Source organism: Rhinatrema bivittatum, chromosome 3, assembly GCF_901001135.1.
Source record: "Rhinatrema bivittatum chromosome 3, aRhiBiv1.1, whole genome shotgun sequence".
Lineage (NCBI taxonomy): Eukaryota > Metazoa > Chordata > Amphibia > Gymnophiona > Rhinatrematidae > Rhinatrema > Rhinatrema bivittatum.
The window spans coordinates 58,004,469-58,024,583 of record NC_042617.1 but is presented as its reverse complement, the minus strand read 5'-3'; the positions used below and the strand labels follow the sequence as shown (position 1 = coordinate 58,024,583).

Below are 20,115 nucleotides of genomic sequence, written 5' to 3'. Positions count from 1 at the left end.
GTATATCCCCTTGTAGTGGGCCAATTTGAGCTACGCATCTGTGGCTCCTCAGGGTCCCCAGATATCTGGGACAAACTTAAATGTTTCAAGCTTTCTGTCCCTTTAAGCGGGTTTATTCCATTAAACCAGTGGGATCCATTTTCAGCCACTGTTCGACCAGCAAAGTTAACCGGCTAAACTTACCCGCCTAACTTTGTTGGGATATTCAGCAGTACTGCTGAACATATGTATCTTAAAGATAGCTGGATAACTTTATCCATCCAACTTCAGGACTGCTCTCTGGCACGACGGATAAGTTATCTGGCTAACTCTGAATATCCGCTCTAAAACGCCTCCAAGTTATTCAACTAAGTTTTTTCTAACTACGTAGCCGGATAACTCGGAGGTGGTAAGCCAGCTGGGATTTTCTAATCCAGCCATTTCTCCAAGTCCAAACTTAGCCAGACAAATGACATCGAATATCGACCTCAATATGTAAAACAAACAAACAAAATCACACACAGAAAACCTGGCTCCGTCCAAACACTAACTATGTACACATTGAATGTTCTCTTACTGCCAGGAGCCAAGTTGGCAACTTCAACAAAATCTCAGCCTAGTTTAAATTCTTAAGAAACAGCACAGTTTTAAATTCCCTTCTTCTTTCTCGGCTTTACCGTGTAGCTTTCACTCTGGGTTTCTTCCTCCTGGCTTAATTCTGCCACTCCCCCACCCTGTCCTTTATACTCAGCCCCTTTGGTTCGTGAAGAGACTCAGCAATCCCTTTGAGTCAGGAGTGAACCCTCTAGTGGTCCCAAAGACCATATTCTCCAGTTAAAGCAACATACATTTCCTGACAACCCCCCCACACACCACAGTAACAGCCCTACACCTGGAGCCACAAACCACAGCTCCTTCCGGAACCCGGTAAATGTGGATCCTTAGTCTAGCCTCTAGGTGTCGCCAGTGCGCAACAACTGAAACATCCTGTCCCCAGGGGCTGCGAGCGCTGCCTCCACAGCATGCTGTGCCTCAGCCAGACTGGGCAGCAGTCCTGAACCAAGGCCTGCACATGGAAGTACAGATCATTTGCCACTGAGCCACCAGGCTGGCCTAACCCCTGTCAGCTAAAAAGAACTTAGCCTTATTCAGTCCTCTTGATGTGAGTAAACTGTTTGTAATTACTGAAAACCATACTAAACAATAGTAAGTGACAATGATACCTAATCACTGCTGAGGGGACAAAAATCTCTAGAGCCTTTGCCATCTTGATGGAATTGGAGATGAATATAAATCCCAGAGTAACTGCTATATCTGTGTCATCAAAGTTCCCTTCCCAAGCAATGATGTGTTCACATTCAACTGTATCGCTTTCCAAGTTTAACAAGCAGCTCGTCATGGAATATACATGCTGATGTTAATCCGTATTTCTACCATTGTTGTACTGCAGATTAAGACTAAGACCGTAGCTCAGTGCGTGGAATACTACTACACATGGAAGAAAATCGTGCATTTAGGATGGAAACACAGAGCCCGCATCACAGAAATAGATGGCGGCATGGTGAGCCAAAAAGGCATTTCACGTAAATCGTACGGTTTTGTATGTGGTTGCAAGTAACGGATTTGAAAAAAGGATCAGTCAGATTGGTTAAAGTAAAATTGTTCAGCTGCCTTGAGTCTTGCAATAAAATGCAAAGTGTTTTGTTGGCTTGGAAATTGAGAAAGCGATGACATTAGCCACACTAGTTTGTACTTTTGGCATTATGGCTTCTAATGTCACCAATGCTGAGCATGGGATACATTTATGTAAAACATAAAATAAAATGATGTATCACACTTACATTATGCAAATATTTAAAAATCCTGTAAAACAGAATTTCATACTATGCATGTTTTATCTTCATTTGCATGCTAAGCTAATTCATCTTTAGCAGATCTGTATATTTTTCTGCATATTTCCATGCAGTTAGCATCCTAGATTTTTAACTCTTTTACTCTAAGTTTGCTAGAATCCAGTCTATTTGGTAATGAAGCATTTTACCATCCTTTGGGGCCAATGCAAAAAAAAATGCACTGAAAGCAGACGCTGAGTGTTCAGCACCCGCTTTCCTAACACTCCCCCAGCACCTCTCCTGGTGCTCTGGGCAGACGTTAATTTCTGAGCACAAAAAATGTGCATATTGGATGCACATTTTTTTTTTTGCATTTGGGGTGACTAATAGCCTCATTGCCATGCATTTGCATGTGATGAGCACTATTAGTTTCGCGGCACGTTGGACGCACGTTGTGGAGGTGTTAATCCCCTTTTAGCATAAGGGGCTGTGGACGCACCTACACAACCCACATCCATCTGCAGGTTAAACAGTGCACTCGGCTGAGCGCGTTGTATTGCATCGGCCCCTTTGTCTACAGCCAAACTTTTATGAAAACAATACTTAGCACTGAATTTGACAACTGAATATTTATTGTAGCTGGTATAAAGCTGGAGACTTCTGTAGGAGTCACATCTTTTCCAGACAGAGAATGAAGTTGGCCAGAGTTTGAGTCAGTTCAAAACAGTTCAGCTCACTTGTTCCTACACTTGCAGCAAAGAAATGCCACTCAGGCCTAGCATTTTACACCTAATAGAAGAAGCTGGTCCAACAAATCACAGAATAACCCCGTTTCTTTGCTCCTGGTCCAGTATGAGCCATGTGTCGCTGAGCTTGGCAGAGCCTGTGTTTTCAAAATAGAAACCAAGTATCGCTCTCAAAGAGCCGACGTCTCTGAAGCAGTTACAAACCTACTTGTGCCCAAAACCCCTCGTTTTGCTGATCTGTTTTTCTTGTAGTATGATTTCCTTCTGCAAATTTAACAAGAAGTTCCATGCAGAACTGATGGAGCCTACTTTCTGGGGCGCACACATGCAAATCCACATGGATCCAAAAATAAATACACCTGTCAGGATCCCCTTCTACCCTCTGATATATACTAAAAATGTGGTGTGGCTAGGACACTAAACACAAAAGTTGTTAAGGGAGGGATGGGAGGCAATATGGACGCACACACACACACACAGTGATCTCATAAGGTTTTTGATCTTCATGAAGTAGGCTAAAACCATACATTAGTTCCAGAATGACAGTTTTATAAACTGCTTAACATAAAAAATGTTTCTTCTGTGATGTGCTGTAGGTCCAGCTTGCATTAGGCCCAATTTAGCCCATAAACGTTGTCCCACTGGCAGAGCGGAGCTCAAATATTTCAATGGGGAGAAAAAGCAGAGGGCTGTATAAGGGGAGAACTGATCCTCAGGGCTGTAGGAAGCAAAAAATGGATTGCAGAGAATTAAAGAGCTTGCAGCTGGGCCAGGACTAAGACTTGGCTTAAGAGTGGAAATGAGCTGTGTGGGGACAGAGCCAGCCGAAAAGGGAGAAGAGAGAAGCAGTGAGCTCTTCACTTTTAACCATCATTGACAGATTTTTTTTGCACAACTACCTCTGCCCTCTTAAAGTGTTTTGGCCTGGGCTCGATAGGATGATCAGCAGAAAGTGTCCACGTTCTAGATAGCCTTGGTTCACGGGTAATGCAAAATGACCAGCGGAGAGAAAAATCAATATCCATCAAGATGTAATTAAGGCTCTTGCTATGAAACCAACTTTGAAATATATTCTGAAATGCAAAAGAGCACTGTCGATCATTCTGAAAAAAACAACAACATATCCCGTCAGATTTCTCTTCATTTTCAGACAAACTACACGGTCAGTGCTAATCGAGCTTTCTCCACCCGAGTGCAAACTGGCTATTAAAACAGTAATCTTTGCGAACAGTTCACGCTTTTCATAGCAAATGCTGTTTTTATCCGTTGTTTGATTATGCTTCTCATGTTTATGCTTAGACGAGCGGGGAAGAAGAGGATTTAGAAGATGATGAGCCGGATGACGACAGAAAATCGGAAAAAGAAGAAGAGACTGAAACGCCAAAATCCCCGGTGCCACCAGCAACAGTACCCATGGACCAGCTGCCCGCTGATAGTCATGTGCCTGCCACCGCCTCTGTGTCATTTACTTGTGAAATGCCAAACTGTGGCGCAGTAGGTATCTTTAGAAATTCTATACAACAAATAGTGCATATTAATATTGAACTAGATCCAGAGTGATTAGGATGAGTCTGCAGCAAGGAAGAGGCTTGAGGGCTCAGTTTACCCACAATAAAATTAGCCTTTGAATGGCAAGTATCCGGAAAAGAAAGCAGCATAACAGCTATCATAAAAGCAGATGCTCGTGAAATATTTGGCAAATACCCAAAGAGAGATTCAAAGCATGCAGCAGGAGGAATCGCCATAGACACTCCATTAAAAGGGCCTTTCCCTCTTCGCACAGACATGCCTTCAAGCACCAGTTCACTCGAGTGCAAACTGTACACATGCCTTTTATTCACCTCTCTTGTATGTACTCCAAGCAGAGCACTGCCGCAGCTCCCAGTACTTCCTATCCGGCCGATACAGTAAAAACCGCGGGAGAGCTGGCGCTCCGAGGCGAGCGCCTGCTCTCCCAACGCGCGCCCAGGCCATTCTCCTGGGCGCGCGATCGAGTATTTAAATGAGGGCCCGCGGTAAAAGGAGGCGCTAGGGACACTAGCGCGTCCCTGGCGCCTGCTTTTTGACAGAAGCGGCGGCTGTCGGCAGGTTTGACAGCAGATGCTCAATTTTACCGGCATCGGTTCTCAAACCCGCTGACAGCCACGGGTTCGGAAAACAGACGCCGGCAAAATTGATCGCCCGTCTTCCGACCCGCGGGCCACGGATAGATTTTAAATTTTTTTATTTTTTTTTTTATTTTTGGGGCCTCCGACTTAATATCGCCATGATATTAAGTTGGAGGGTGTACAGAAAAGCAGTTTTTTTCTGCTTTTTCTATACACTTTCCCTGTGCTGGCCAAAATTAACTTCTGCCTTTGGGCAGGCGTTAATTTATGAAAGTAAAATGTGCGGCTTGGCTGCACATTTTACTTTCTTTATCGCGCGGGAATAACTAATAGGGCCATCAACATGCATTTGCATGTTGTGGGCGCTATTAGTTTCGGGGGGGTGGGGGGGTTGGCCGCGCGTTTTTGACGCACTATTACCCCTTACTGTATAAGGGGTAAAAATAGTGCGTCAAAAACATGTGGCCAAACCAGGGCTAAAGGTGCACTCGGCCGAGTGCACCATACTGAATCGGCCCGTATGGAAGCAATTTTGAGAGATTTAAAATTATTTCAAGCTTTGGAAAAAAAAGAAAGAAAACTAGCTAGAACAAACTCTGTTTTATCAAATAACACCTTTTTCTAAAACTTCTAACAACCTTTCGCTATTTTTAAGGACTGGTTCAGTTTTTCATATAAAAGCCAGTTTTATTGAGGCAAAACTACTTTTCCGACTGTAGATTGCACCATTAACCTTTAAAAAAAACACACTGGGCTTACACAACATGAATGCTAGCTCTCTTATCCTATACTTAGACTAGTTTGACTTTACTTCCTATCTCTCACACACATTCATTTGCAACTTGATAAGGTTGCACTTCATTTCACATACTTGGCAACAGGCATTCAACATATATATATACCTCTCATCTTCCCAAACACACAGTATACATCTGGGACAACATGGATCTAATCGTATGTATATCAAAAGACACAGACAGTACTACTTTCATACTCGGGGCTTAATTTGTAGTCAAAAAGGAAGTGGAACTATGGAGGTGTGAGATGAGTAGGGCCAGGTGTGACCTGTGCAAAGGGCCAGGACCAGCACCAGTTGTAAACTCTCATACACACACCCAACTCAAAGCCATGTGGCTGCTCCAACGCTCTCTGTTCTTCTCTGCTTCCTCCAAGGGCCATAAATGATCCATGCAACTACTGGCTCTGTTCTGTTTCCTTAGGGGAGCCAGAACTGATGTACACTGCCGGCTCTGTCTCGCTTTATCGGATCCCAGAAAAAAGATGGCAGAACACCCTGCTATGTTGTTTTGCCAGAATTTAAGCCCTTGGTAATGGACACAAAAAAGGGGTTGAATTAGCATCAGTGTGAAAGTTGTGAGCAGTTAGTGTCATTCATCAAGACAAGGGTTGAAGCTTTGATAATTTGCATTGGGGTTGAAGCTTGGACAATTGGCATTACTGCTCACAACTTTCAAACTTGTGCTAATTCAAACCTTTATTTTTTTATGTCTGATCTTTGCTCTGCTATGTCTGCTTCAGAATCACCCCTTTCCCTTCGGTTCTCTGCAATACAGGAGGAGAAGTGGGGAGGGGGAACAAGAGAGGGAGGGGCTGGGTTAGAGAACAGAGTGCCTGTTCTGTTACCCCATGTACTTCAGGCTCAGCCGTCTCTTCCCTGCAGGCTGCCTAAAGCAGAGCATCCCTGCTGCTCTGCCTCTTAAGCCTGAGAAGACGTGCCCCACCCCATTCCCCCACAAACTAAGCCCTGGTCATACTGCATTATTGTGTTAGCATGCGTGACTCGTTCATCCTAACTGCTCATAGTAGTGCTATGTCATATCAAGACTCAGACAAGCTGATATACACATAGGGGCAGATTTTCAAAGGGTTACGCACATAACCCTCGAAAAGCTGCCCCTTCCACCCCCCTGCGTGCGCCGAGCCTACCTTGCATAGGCTCGGCGGCGCACGCAAGTCCCGGGACGCGCGTAAGTCCCGGGGCTTTTCTGGGGGGGAGAGGGTGTCAGGGGCATGTTTCAGCCGGTGCGTCATCGGGGGCGTTCCGGGGGCGGGGCCGCGGGCGTGGTTCCGGCCCAGGGGCATTCCAGGAGCATGGCCGCGGCCTCCGGATCAGAACATGGTGCGCCGGCAGCCGGCTGTCGCGCGCAAGTTACCTCTGCCTCGGGCAGGCGTAACTTGTAAAATAAAGGTGGGGGGGGATTAGTTAGGGCTGGGGGGTGGGTTAGATAGGGGAAGGGAGGGGAAGGTGGGGGGACGGACGAAAGTTCCCTCCGAGGCCGCTCCGATTTTGGAGCGGCCTGGAGGGAACAGAGGATGGCTGCACGGCTCAGCAAGCGCAGGCTGCCGATTTTGCGCAGCCTTGCGCATGCCGACCCTGTATTTTATAACATGCGCGCAGTAGCGCGCGCATGTTATAAAATCAGGAGTAGATTTGTTCACGCTGGGTTGCGCAAACAAATCTACTCCCGCACACACCTTTTAAAATCTACCCCGTAGGTAACTCCCTCCCCTCCTTTAGAGCAGAAACTAAACACATCCAGCTTCATTTCATCACTGACATCCTTTCTGCCATATACAGCAGCACAACACACATAAGGGAACTGATAAAACACAAAAGTTACATGTAAGCAACAGAAAGTATTTAGTTACAGAGAGAAAATAAATGATAGCCTAGGCCACTTCCCAGCTGGGTGATATGTGTTGGGTGTGGCTGGGTTCCTGGGCTCTCCTCCTCTTGCTGGCCCTTTAGACAGAAGACCAATGTGTTGCAATTGGACTACAAAATAAGTAAAATGGCATACTGTAATGAAACAGGGACTCGGACTTTTCCTCAAGCTCTAAGCTATGACCATTCCCATCATAGCCTCCCCCACCTTACGAGAAGCAGAGAAAGCTGACGCCAGTCAAAAAAACATTCACACAGGAATAAACAAAAGGTCCCAAGGAGATGGAGATATCGCAACACGTAATAAAACAACACTGTAACTGTTCAAATAAATATTATTCTCTTTGTATGTTAGAACTGTCTCACTGTTAATCATGATCCAAACTCTTTCCCTCTGCCCCCAACTGTTTTGTATACGCCAGTGTCCGAGTTATAGTAGCAGTCAAAGCATGAATGTGAACTTAACTTCACTATCTCACTTTTAGACATCTGTTTCTCTTGAAATATGCCAGGTTGGCACTTCTAGGAGCTGAAGTCCTTTATGTGTCCATAGAACAAATATAGAGGAAGCAGTGTCAGTGCAGTCTTCTTGTCCGCACTGCTCTGCTAATGTATCTCAGCCCTGCTTAGGGTAGGTCACCTCTGAATGTCAGAAGGTAATGGAAAGGGTCAGTCATTTCTTTTACCCTCTGTTGAATATATCAACAAGGGCACCAAGTAGAACCAGTCGTGATAATGGTTTTAATGCTGTAGGCATCTGCCTACTGAGAGCTGAATAGCCATTGAAACTACCAGCTTAGTTCACATGGGGGTGACTTTTAGAAGGTAATAACTATTATCCAGAATTTATATTAGCCAGTTCTATGTCTTCTCTTTGTGCTGTGGGCAAGTCATGGTCCGTGACAGATTTATGTGGGTCGGGGGGGGGGGGGGGTTCATTTGGCCAATGTGACCACTCCCTCTTATCAGGCCACAATGGCCAAAGTGCATAAGAGTTCTCTATTTTTTTCCATCTGTGTAGGCAAGTTGAATACTTTATAGCGGCCAGAATCAATGTTCCGCCTGCATGTGTGTGGGGGGTATAAAACCAGACCTGATTTATAATTTTATTTATAAAGGATATTGGAGCCAATCTCTTTTCTTTTTTTTTTTTTTTTTGTGTTGATACATCTGCTTCAGGTTTTTAACTCCAGGCAGGCTTTGAATGGCCATGCCCGAATTCATGGTGGCACAAACTCAGCAACAAAAACAAGCTCTGTGATTTCTACAGCTAAGCAGAAACCTGGTGCCCAGAGTGACTACAGCTCCGTCAAAAGCTCCCCCGCTCATAGCACGACCAGTGGCGAGACTGATCCTACCACAGTGTTTCCATGTAAAGAATGTGGCAAGTAAGAGATCATTTCTTTTTAATTTTTATACTATTCTCTTGGGGTGATGGCAATAAATCATTATTTGACAGAGCTTAAGACTTTGAAATAGTGATCTTGAAGGTTCAGGGGGTGAATTTTCAAAAGAGTTCCGCATGTCAAATTAGCATATATGCGTCTAAGCAGCCTCTAATTATATATTTATAATATATATATATATTAGAGGCTGCTTAGACGCATATATGCTAATTTGACATGCGGAACTCTTTTGAAAATTCACCCCCTGGATATATATATATATATATATATATATATATACTACTTTATAAACATGAAACATATGTGCATATTTCCGCATCTACATGCGGAGAAAGGGGCGGTCTAGGTGAATTCCGGGGCAGAGCTAAGAGTTAAACATGTAAGTCGCTGTTTTAAAAGAGACTTGTGTCAGTACACGCAGTAACTGATTCACGTAATTGCTAATTATCCTGTGCAAATGATATCGGACTCATCTGTTGTTGAGTATCGGTTAGGTGGGAGGTCTGGGTGAACACAGGGGAGTTCAGACAGAAGAACTAGGGAGGGTCTCGATGACCTTCAAGAAGGAATGGATGAACTGATGGAGGAATCAGAAAACTGGTGATTTCAGTCACACGCGCAGGTTTTAAAATACACCAACCTGCGTGTGTAAATCAGAGTTTTACATGGGCAAGTTATATTTTTCGCGCGTACAATATACGCACGTATGTTTCTAAAATAGGAAGGAGAAGTGCATGCGATAGGTGTATTAAAATACACAGTTTCAATGCACTGCAGGTATTCGCACGTAAGCATACATTCACGTATTTTATAATCGGCGTGTACCCGATGAGCGCAGGTTATAAAATACTGAAGTAGTTCTCCGCGCGGCCCGATACGTGCCTGACGGGGCCACGCAAGAGTTCTTTGAAAGTTATTCTCCCCGAGTTTAATGGTGTGTATATAGTTTTACTGCTTCATCTGAGATAACTGTTTTCTTACTGAAAATCTAGGATCTTTTTCAAGATTAAAAGTCGAAATGCTCACATGAAAACTCACCGGCAGCAAGAAGAACTGCAAAGGCAAAAGGCTGAGAAGGCTGCTGCCGCGGCAGAAATGGCATCCGCCATTGCACGAACTACGGTACCAGTGGGGCATGGTTTAATTCCCATGGATCACTTGAGTCTGATTAAACAAATGGAACAAATAGAGAATGATTTTAGCGATGTTCAGGATTTAGATGTCCTGTTGGATGAGGATGATACAGACTTACTGCAGGCTGACAGTGAATTGTAAATAAAAGAGCTCTCAACTGGGGTGTGCAGTTTATCCAGGGCATGTGCCAACTCTAGGACAGAATAAGCTCACTTATTTCCTATACGTTGGTATTAGGGGAAGAAAGATACATGCATTACTGTTCTCAGAAGGTATCGTCCAGGTCATATTTCAGTAAAAACAAGGGTAACAGCTAATGCCAGAGAAGATCATGTTTCATTTCTGTTTCAATCTACATGTTAAGGTTTATGTCAAATTAAGAGTTTTGTGATATCACTGTAAAGGCTAAATATTAAAAGTTTCAGTTGTGCAAGGCTTCTGAGATGTTGAGGCACCGTGGGACAGGTGGCTTGCATCCTTTAATGTTCTTGTTGCTGCAAGCCCATCAGTGTTGCATGCAGATGGGTCAGAGATCAGAGTGGATGTAGTCCTTTCACAGTCTGTCGACACAGACTGATGTTCAGAACCAGCAAGAAGTGTTCATCCTTCATCCTACAAACAGCTTGACTTCTTGCTCTTTGCACACGAGGGAACATGACAAAGGGCACGTGGTTTTTCCGACAGATTGGAAGGAAAATGGAGAGCAGCCAATGCCAGCGTCTGTCACGACTAGAGGAGCATGAAATAATCCTTCCTCTCAGAGGAGGAGGGCTCTGTGAGTGCTACTTCAGCAGCATTTCCTAACCTCTGTGGCCTGAGGAAAAGGCATCAGAGAAATGAATCGAACTTGGGTCGACTGTAGGGTAGCACGCAGGGCCATCGGGCCAGTCACAAGTTAGTGGTCCCTAGGTTGAGACGTGAACCAGCTGCAGAATGACTTCCTCTAACACATTGAACTTGGTTTCTTTCAGAATATTGCACTTAAATTTTTAAAGTAACTTTCCCTAAAGCTTTTCTGCACAGATCAACAACATCTAAATGTCAGGTTCAGCTTTTATTTCATCAGATGTTAATTTCCTTGAAACAGTTAGTGATTTTAACATGTTTACTCTTCCTTGTTCACTAGTCAGATAGTCTAATAATTTTGTTAAAGCCTGTATATGTAAAGGTTTGAAAATATATTTTATGAGAAATCTTCTTATTTTCAAAATATATTTAACTGCCAGTTTATTTTATGAGAAGGTTGTAAATATTTTATGGAGCTCTAATGTAAAAAAAAAAAAAAAAAAAGATATTTTTGAAGAAAAATTTATGTAATGAAAACAAAAAGTTTATATGTGACCCTTTTTCTTACGGCTCCATAATGTTCTGTTATTCATAGTCTCTGAACTGCATGCCTTTTCAGCCAGCAGGTATAATTTAAGAAGGTTTACACTATGATAAAGTAATTTCATAAGGCCTAATTCAACTCTTTGGCTTGAGTTTCTGAGATCAAATCAACAGATACGATTCGGCCGGTTATGTTTTGATGTATGAGACAGCTATGCACGGACAATAGACCTGGGAGAGAAGTTTGAACTGGGCCCCGTTGTCTAATGTTACTTTCTACTATACATTTTAATTTTCGCTCCGAGAAGCATTATATCTGGTACATATCAAGAAGCACTATGTAAATGTCATTCCTTTTGTTTTCTTATGAAGCAAACAGTTGTATTTGCAAAATCAAAAGATTTTGTTCAAGGTTTTCGGCTAAGAAAGGACAGTATTTTGCAGTAAATTTTATACTTAAATTTTGCATAAAAAGTTCTTTAGTTATGTCAAGAGTTTTTTGCATTTGTGATAAAGAATTACTGTTAAATAAATTAATCTGGGATTTTGGAAAAATATTTTGGGTATAAAGTAAATGTTCTTTACTTACAACAGTAATAACAATAAATTATACATGTTCAGAGTGGAATCCTTACTGGTTGGAACACCAAAACATTTCCAAGTATAAATGTTGTTTATTGTAAGAAAGTTTGGTGTTTGCCTCATCTTTTTCCTTCTTCTCTTGCATATCTATGCCATTTTATTTTTAAAAAATGTTATACACCACTTTCCTGGTGAAACCATGAAAAGTGGTGCATAAACCCGCAACAACGCCTGCATCTAAACATCAAAAATTAAAACATAAAATCAACACTTAAGCAGCTACAATTTTGCTAAAAATAAACATTAAAATATTAATGCCATGCTAGAGAGATCCAAAAATACATTACTTTCCTCCAGAAAAGAAGAGCCCACAATCAAATCACCAACAAAACAGTAGGCAGCCCCACCGCAAAAATATACCCCTTCGGATGTCAGGAAAAATCCATGTCTTCACCTTTCTCCGAAAGGCAAGGCTGTTGGTTTTATCCTGATATTGAAGAGCATACTGTTCCATAATAAGGGGGCAACTATCAAAAAAAAAAAGCTCGGCTCTTATGGCAGATCAAATGCATTTTCCGCAAGGAAATTACATTCAGCAATAACCCTTAGCTTGATCGCAGCTGGCAATGAAGGTCATACCATGCCAGCTTTTTAGCCAAGTATGATGGACCAGACCTTCTCAAGGACTGAGAGGTCAGATTCAGCAATTTAAATTTTGCCTGTACAGTTATCGGAAGCCAATGAAATTGCCAGAGTGCAGGACCTGTCCTTGTCAGCCTTGCACACCAGCATAAGAATGGAGCAGTATGAACTGAAGTGCCACAGGATATCATCATAGCTTCCTTAAATCCATCCACCACCCTAGCCCAGATCCCTGCCTTACAGTGATAGTACTCCAGTCTTAAGACATTTCAGTTACCTTGTTAACTTGCCTGCAGTAACTGAGTACTGCAGTTTAGTTAATATCACAGTACTATTCCCACCACGATATCAACATCAGCAATATCCTGCACCTGCAGGATTGTGCAGTACTGCTTTCTCCAGTAAATAAAGGCTGAAAGGAGTAAGAAGCCTCAAATTTCATCCCTCCCATGTCAAAGCAATAACTCCTATCTTCCTTCCCTTGATCCCCTCAATAAGTGTGAACTCTGAAGGCTCAACCCCATCCTTAACATTTAGAAGCCCCAGTTATCATTAACCAAAATGCCCACATGTGAGGGCTAAAGAGGAGCCTTGGGTAAGCTAATGCCATTTTGGATGACAAAACCAATTTTGGGATAAGACCAATCGAGGAAAGGCTAAAGAAGTTAGGAATCTTCAGTTGGAGAAGAGATGGCTGAAGGGAGATATGATAGAGGTTTACAAAACAATGAGTGGAATGGAGCAAGTAAACATTAATCAGTTGTTTACTCTTTCAAAAAGTACAGACTAGGGGACATACAATGAAGTTATTAGGTAATACATTTAAAACTAATAAAATATTTTTTTACTCAGTGCATAATTAAGTTCTGGAATTTGTTGCCCGAGGATGTGATAAAAGCTATCGGGTAGATTTTCAAAAGGTTGCGCGTGTTAGAAACGGGAGTTACACGCGTGGCCGGGCCTTGCGTGCACCGCACACATTTTCAAAGGGGCCCAGCCACGCGCGTAACCCCTGTTGCGTACAAAAATGCTGGGCCTCTTTGAAGGGATGGGCCCCGAAGTAAGTTGGAAGACAAAACAAAAAAAGGAAAACGTTTCGATTTAGAGGTTGGGCAGGAGAAGGAAAGAGGAAGGGAGGTTAGGTAGGGGGTAGGGAAGTTCCCTCCCAGTCCGCTCCTTAATTGGAGCAGACTGGGAGGGAACGAGGGAAGGCTGCAATGTGCCGCCGTGCAAAGTTTGCATTAATGTTCCTTTCCAGCACGCGCCACCCGCACATACGTGCGCGGATTATAAAATCCAGCGCGTATGTACACTCGGCCCACGTACTTTATAACATGCACGAGCCAGAGCACGCATGTTATAAAATCGCCGCGTTCATGTGCGCACGCTTCTTTAAAAATCTACCCCTATTAGTGTAGCTGCATTTAAAAAACGGTGTGGAGAAGTTCCTGGAGGAAAAGTTCATAAATCATTATTAAGGTAGAGCTGCAGAAATCCACTGCTTATTCTTGGGATAAGCAGCTTGGATTCTGTGTACCCCTTGGGATCCTGCCAGGTTCTTGGGTCCTGAATTGGCCTCTGTTGGAAACAGGACACTGGGCTTGATGGACCCTTGGTCTGACCCAGTTTGGCAGATCTTATGTTCTTAAGTTCTTTTGCCCCCTTTTGATCCGAAGGTTCCTAATGGTAAAACAAGGAAGGGAATGGGGGCCCAGAAGAGTGGGGAAGGTGGAATTTCCTAGTTCCCTGTACGTACCCGGATCAGTCCAGACCATGGGTTGAGCCTCCTGTCCAGCAGATGGAGACAGACCAAAACTGAAAGGGTGTCCCATATTAGGACAGAGCCAACCCTCCAGCCCTTCAGTATTTGTCTGTCTCCAGCAGATGCGACAGCTCACCCCGTGGTTCCCTAGTCTTTCATAGTTAGCCCTTTTTCTGCGGGTTATCTTCTTCCTTTCTTTACAGGATCAAGCAAGTACTTTTACTGTCTTAGTTATAAAAAAAAAAAAAAAAAGTACGTAGAATTGTCTCTAAATTTTTTCTACTTCACAGGAGACAGCGCTGTCTCCTCGCTCTTGCGGGGCCCTAGGTGGGCTTGCCCCTTGCGTTCCATAGCCTAGGCCCCTTTCCCGGTGATCCTCAGGTGGGGTGAAACTGGTAGTCCAGTCACTCCCCCCACCTACCTGGCTGCTTTGCTCCGGGACATCTCTTCCCTGGCAGTGCCTCTAGGGATGTGCCATTCCCCTATGTAAAGTACAACCACAAAAACAACAAAAAAAAAAAAGGTGTACTTTTGAATTTGGGCATTTTTCTTCTCTGTTGTCAGCAGCCGAGGTTTTGTTTTTTTTGTGAGGAGCGAGCAGGGTTCGATCCACTGCACCCGCTCCTCCCTGCTCGTGGCTTCTTCTCACAGAGAATGCCATGTTCCCACTGCTGCCTCGCATGCGCGCCGAGGGACTTTGCTCTGGATGTCTGCCAGGTGGGGAAGGCCCCTCCCCGGCAGTGACTAAAACGCAAACCCGGGATCGATCCTTCTATCGCATCGCCAGGTCGTTCCCGGGCCAGCAAACTGCGGGAACGGCGGCCATTTTGGGAGTTTCGGCAGCCCCCGATTCGGGGCTGCAGGAGGGCGAGGAGTCAATTTTCTTGGGTCCCCACCCGATTTGAGCCCCGTGTGGCCCTAGGATGTGGTCCCTGACCCCCCTCCCCTCCGGCAAGTCCAGGTCACGTTTTTCCTCTGAGTTTGTGCTCCTAATGCACAAATCTTATTTGGCCAGCTTGCAGGAGGAGGAGGACCCTCCCTCAGGTCCTCTTCCTGCCAAGATTCCGCGGCTGCCCCCTCCGCTCGCCCCCGCAGCTCTGGATCCGCAGGGGTCAGTCAGGATGCAGGTGGTGCCGGGGGCCCCTCCTCCCCGGACCCCCTGGTTTCTCTGGTGACTCAGGTCCAGGATCCGGATGCGGATGTGGCAGACACTCCCCCCCTCTAGAAGGGGATGATCCCCGGGTGCTACGATTATTTCAAAAGGAAGAACTGGAGCCCCTCACTCCCTTTGTTCTTCAGGAGTTAGGGATTGAGGGGCCCCTGGCGGATACTCTCACTGCCATGCTGCCTGCGTATATGGACCTGGGTCCTGATGGGACTTAGGGCTCCTGCCTGCGCTTTTCCCTTCCATCCTATGCACAAGTTGCTGCTCCTCCGGGAATGGGAAACTCCCGAAGTGGGGCTTCACATAGGGAGAGCTATGGACAAGCTCTATCCTCTTCCTGAGGACTGCTTAAACATGCTGAAAATTCCCACGGTGGATTCTTCAGTCTCCGCTGTTACCAAGCACACCACCATTCCAGTGGTGGGAGCCACGGCCCTGAAGGATGTGAGGGATCGCAAGCTTGAATTCCATCTCAAACGTATCTTCGAAGTTCTGGCCCTGGGAGTTCGAGCGACGATCTGCAGCAGTCTCATGCAGCGGGCAAGCCTTAGGTGGGTCCAACAATTACTCGGCACCCAGGACCTCCCGTCTGCAGAGGCGGAGCAGGCTGAAAGATTGGAAGGCGCCATAGCGAATGGGACAGATGCTCTGTACGACCTCCTCCGCGTCCAGGCAAAGGCGATGGTTTTGGCGGTCTCGGCCAGACAACTCCTCTGGTTATGCACTTGGTCGGCGGATCCGTCTTCCAAGTCTCAGTTGGGCACTCTGCCTTTTAAGGGTGAGGAGCTCTTCGGCGAGGATCTTGAGCAGCTTATTAATTCCTTGGGTGAGAATAAGGTTCATAAGCTGTCGGAGGACCGTCCGAAACAGTCAAGAGCTTTTGTTCCTTCTCGTTCCTGCTTCAGGGGCCAGTGTAGATATAATGCTCGGGCGCGCGGTGCCCCCGCTAAAGGTTATCCCTCCAGATCCCAATCTTGGTCTCAGTCCTTTTGAGGCCGCTGGTCCTTCCGAGTTGGGGCTCCTCAGCACCCTGCGCCCAAGCCGGCTTCCCAATGAGATTCGGCCGGCCCATTCCTCCATTCCCAACCTCGGTGGTGGTCTCTCCCTGTTTTACAAGGAATAGGCCAAAGTTACGTCAGACCAATGGGTCCTTGAGATAATAAGAGACAGTTACGCTTTAGAATTTGCTCAAGATCTGCCAGATCTGCACGTAGTCTCTCTTTGCGGACGTTTGAAGCGGGCTGCTGTAGATCAAACCCTCACCAGACTCCAGGGACGGAGCCATTGTCCCAGTCCCGGCGGAAGAAATTGGCGCCAGCCAGTGTTCCATCTACTTTGTAGTTCCGAAAAAGGACAGTTCCTTCCGTCCAATATTGGACCTTAGAAGAGTCAACCGGGTCCTCAAGGTGCCACATTTTCGGATGCAGACTCTGAGGGCGGTCATAGCAGATGTTCACTCCGGCGAGTATCTGGCCTCTCTCGACTTGATGGAGGCTTACTTACATATTCCGATTCGTCACGAGCATCAGAAGTACCTTCGCATCCACATTCTGGACCAGCATTTTCAGTTCCGGGCGTTGCCCTTCGGCCTAGCCACCGCGCCGCGCACATTCACCAAGGTCATGGTGGTGGTGGCAGCTACCCTCCGACAATCAGGAGTCCTGGTCCATCCTTACCTGGACAATTGGCTCATGCGGGCCAAGTCGGAGATTCTCTGTTGACAGGCAGTCGACCAGGTCCTTTCTCTCCTTACCTCTCTCAGCTAGATAGTCAGTCTTCCCAAAAGCAACCTCCAGCCGTCCCAGGTGTTGAAATTTCTGGGGGTGCGCTTCGATACCCGGGTCGGCAAGGTGTTCCTGCCACACGCTCGGGCAATCAAGCTTATGGATCAAGTGCGCAACCTGCTCTCGCTCCCGCTTCCTATGGGGTGGGACTATTTCTTGGTCCTGGGGACCATGGCTTCCACCATCGACCTGGTTCCCTAGGCTTTTGCGCATATGCGACTATTACAGAGAACTTTGCTATCCCGCTGGCAGCCAGTGTCGGAACAGTTTCAAATGATTCTCCCGCTCTCGGACTCTACCATCACCGACATACAGTGGTGGCTATTGCTGCCACACCTTCTGCGGGGGTTGCCCCTCCAGACTCCGCAGTGGATTATAGTCATGACAGATGCCAGCCTTTCCAGCTGGGGAGCAGTCTGCCAGTCACAGGCCACGCAGGGATATTGGTCTCCAGTCCAATCCCGCTGGCACATCAACTGCCTGGAAGCCCGTGCGGTCCGTCTGGCTCTCCAAGAATTTCTCCCTCTGCTCCGTGGCAAGGTGGTAAGAGTGCTTTCCGACAATTCCACCACGGTAGCCTATATCAATCGGCAGGGGGGCACCCGGAGTCGTCTGGTGGCTCTGGAAGCCAGCAGGCTGCTAGACAGATTCTTCAGCCGCTGGAGGGAGCACTGTTTGGAGGGGGTGGATGCTCTGGCTTTCCCTTGGCCCCTCGTGGGCAAAGTTCTCCGAAGAATAGAACTTCACAAGGGGCTGGTCATCCTGGTGGCTCCCGAATGGCCCCGCAGACTGTGGTTCGCGGATCTGGTAAACCTGGCGACAGACTGGCTCCTTCGTCTCGGCCATCTCCCGCGCCTGCTCTGGCAGGGTCCCGTATTTTTCAACCAGGCGGATCGCTTCTGTCTAGCAGCCTGGCTTTTGAACAGAGACGACTGAGACAGAAAGGATAGAAACATAGAAACATAGAAATGATGGCAGAAGAAGACCAAACGGCCCATCCAGTCTGCCCAGCAAGTTCCGCACTTTTTTTCCCCTCATACTTATCTGTTACTCTTGGCTCTTAGTAACCTTTTGGTTCTATTTCCCTTCCACCCCCACCATTAATGCAGAGCAGTGTTGGAGCTGCATCTAAGTGAAATATCTAGCTTAATTAGTTAGGGGTAGTAACCGCCGCAATAAGCAAGCTACACCCATGCTTATTTGTTTACCCAGACTATGTAATTCAGTCCTTGTTGGTTGTCTTTATATAGATCCACTTTTCTTCATTCCCCTTGCCGTTGAAGCAGAGAGCTATGCTGGATAAGCGTGAAGTATCAGACTTTCTCCCCTGCCGTTGAAGCAGAGAGCTATGCTGGATATGCGTGAAGTATCAGTCTTTCTCCCCTGCCGTTGAAGCAGACAGCTATGCTGGATATGCAAGAAGTATCAGTCTTTCTCCCCTGCCGTTGAAGGAGACAGCTATGCTGGATATGCATTGAAAGTGAAGTATCAGGCTTATTTGGTTTGGGGTAGTAACTACCGTAAAAAGCAAGCTATTCCCCGCTTTTTTGTGAATGCAAATCTTTTTTTCCACATTCATTCATGTCCACTAGACTTTATGGATCCACAGTGTTTATCCCACGCCCCTTTGAAGTCTTTCACATTTTTGGTCTTCACCACTTCCTCCGGAAGGGCATTCAAGACATCCACCACCCTCTCCGTGAAGAAATATTTCCTGACATTGGTTCTGAGTCTTCCTCCCTGGAGCTTCAAATCGTGACCCCTGGTTCTGCTGATTTTTTTCCGACGGAAAAGATTTGTCATTGTCTTTGGATCATTAAAACCTTTCAAGTATCTGGAAGTCTGTATCATATCACCTCTGCTCCTCCTTTCCTCCAGGGTGTACATATTTAGATTCTTCAATCTCTCCTCATAAGTCATTCGATGAAGGCCTTCCACCTTTTTGGTCGCCCTTCTCTGGACCGCCTCCATCTTGTCTCTGTCTCCTTGGAGATAGTTTCCAGAACTGAACACAGTATTCCACGTGAGGCCTCACCAAGGACCTATACAAGGGGATAATCACTTCCCTTTTCTTACTCGATATTCCTCTCTCTATGCAGCCCAGCATTCTTCTGGCTTTAGCTATCACCTTGTCACATTGTTTCGCCGACTTCAGATCATTAGACACTATCACCCCAAGGTCTCTCTCCTGGTCCGTGCACATCAGCCTTTCTCCCCCCATCGAATACAGTTCATTCGGATTTCCACTCCCCATATGCATGATTCTGCACTTCTTGGCAATGAATCTCAGTTGCCATATCTTCGACCACACTTCCAGCTTCCTTAAATCCCGTCTCATTCTCTCCACCCTCCTTCGGGCTCGTGAGCCATCGACTTCCTTGACTTATGTACGCATTTGGAAAGTTTTTGAGAATGTATGTGCTGAATCAGGTGTTTCGGCACGCTCAGCCCCAGTCTCGGTGGTTCTTTCTTTCCTTCAGAAGGGCCTCTCCAATGGTCTTTGCTTTAGCTCGTTGCGCATCCAAGTGTCCGCTCTCGGCTCTCTTTTAGGTCGAGTGGAAGGTCACGCTGTGGCATCTCACCCGGACGTTGTTCGGTTTCTGAGGGGTGCCAAGCACTTGAGGCCGCCCGTCCGGTCCACCTGTACGTCCTGGAGTCTGAATTTAGTCCTTCGGGCCCTCTGTGTGGCTCCGTTCGAACCTCTCCATCGGGCTACTCTCAAGGATCTTACGCTTAAGACAGTCTTTCTGGTGTCTATTTGTTCCGCTCGACGGGTGTCAGAGATCCAAGCGTTCCCCTGTAGGGAGCCTTTCCTGAGGTTCTCGGATTCGGGGGTTTCCCTTAAGACTTTTCAGTCCTTCTTACCAAAGGTTGTTTCTTCTTTTCATGTCAACCAGTCGGTGGAGCTCCCTGCGTTCTCTACGGAAGACATCGCAAGTCCAGTTGGGGGCGATCTTCGC

General features: G+C 46.0%; 1 protein-coding gene across 5 annotated transcripts in view; it reads left to right on the top strand.

The window, feature by feature from the left end:
• Positions 1-11,907, top strand: part of TRERF1 (transcriptional regulating factor 1) — a 394,859-nt gene extending 382,952 nt beyond the window's left edge. For 3 of the 5 annotated variants that reach the window (XM_029593303.1, XM_029593302.1, XM_029593299.1), the window contains 4 exons: positions 1,430-1,540; positions 3,857-4,051; positions 8,531-8,739; positions 9,750-11,907. In XM_029593303.1, coding sequence (XP_029449163.1) covers positions 1,430-1,540; positions 3,857-4,051; positions 8,531-8,739; positions 9,750-10,032 — 798 coding nt within the window. In that variant the 3' untranslated portion in view covers positions 10,033-11,907. The remainder of the gene's footprint in view (positions 1-1,429; positions 1,541-3,856; positions 4,052-8,530; positions 8,740-9,749) is intronic. The other 2 variants (XM_029593300.1, XM_029593301.1) reach the window with 1 other exon arrangement.
• Positions 11,908-20,115: the final 8,208 nt, after the last annotated feature.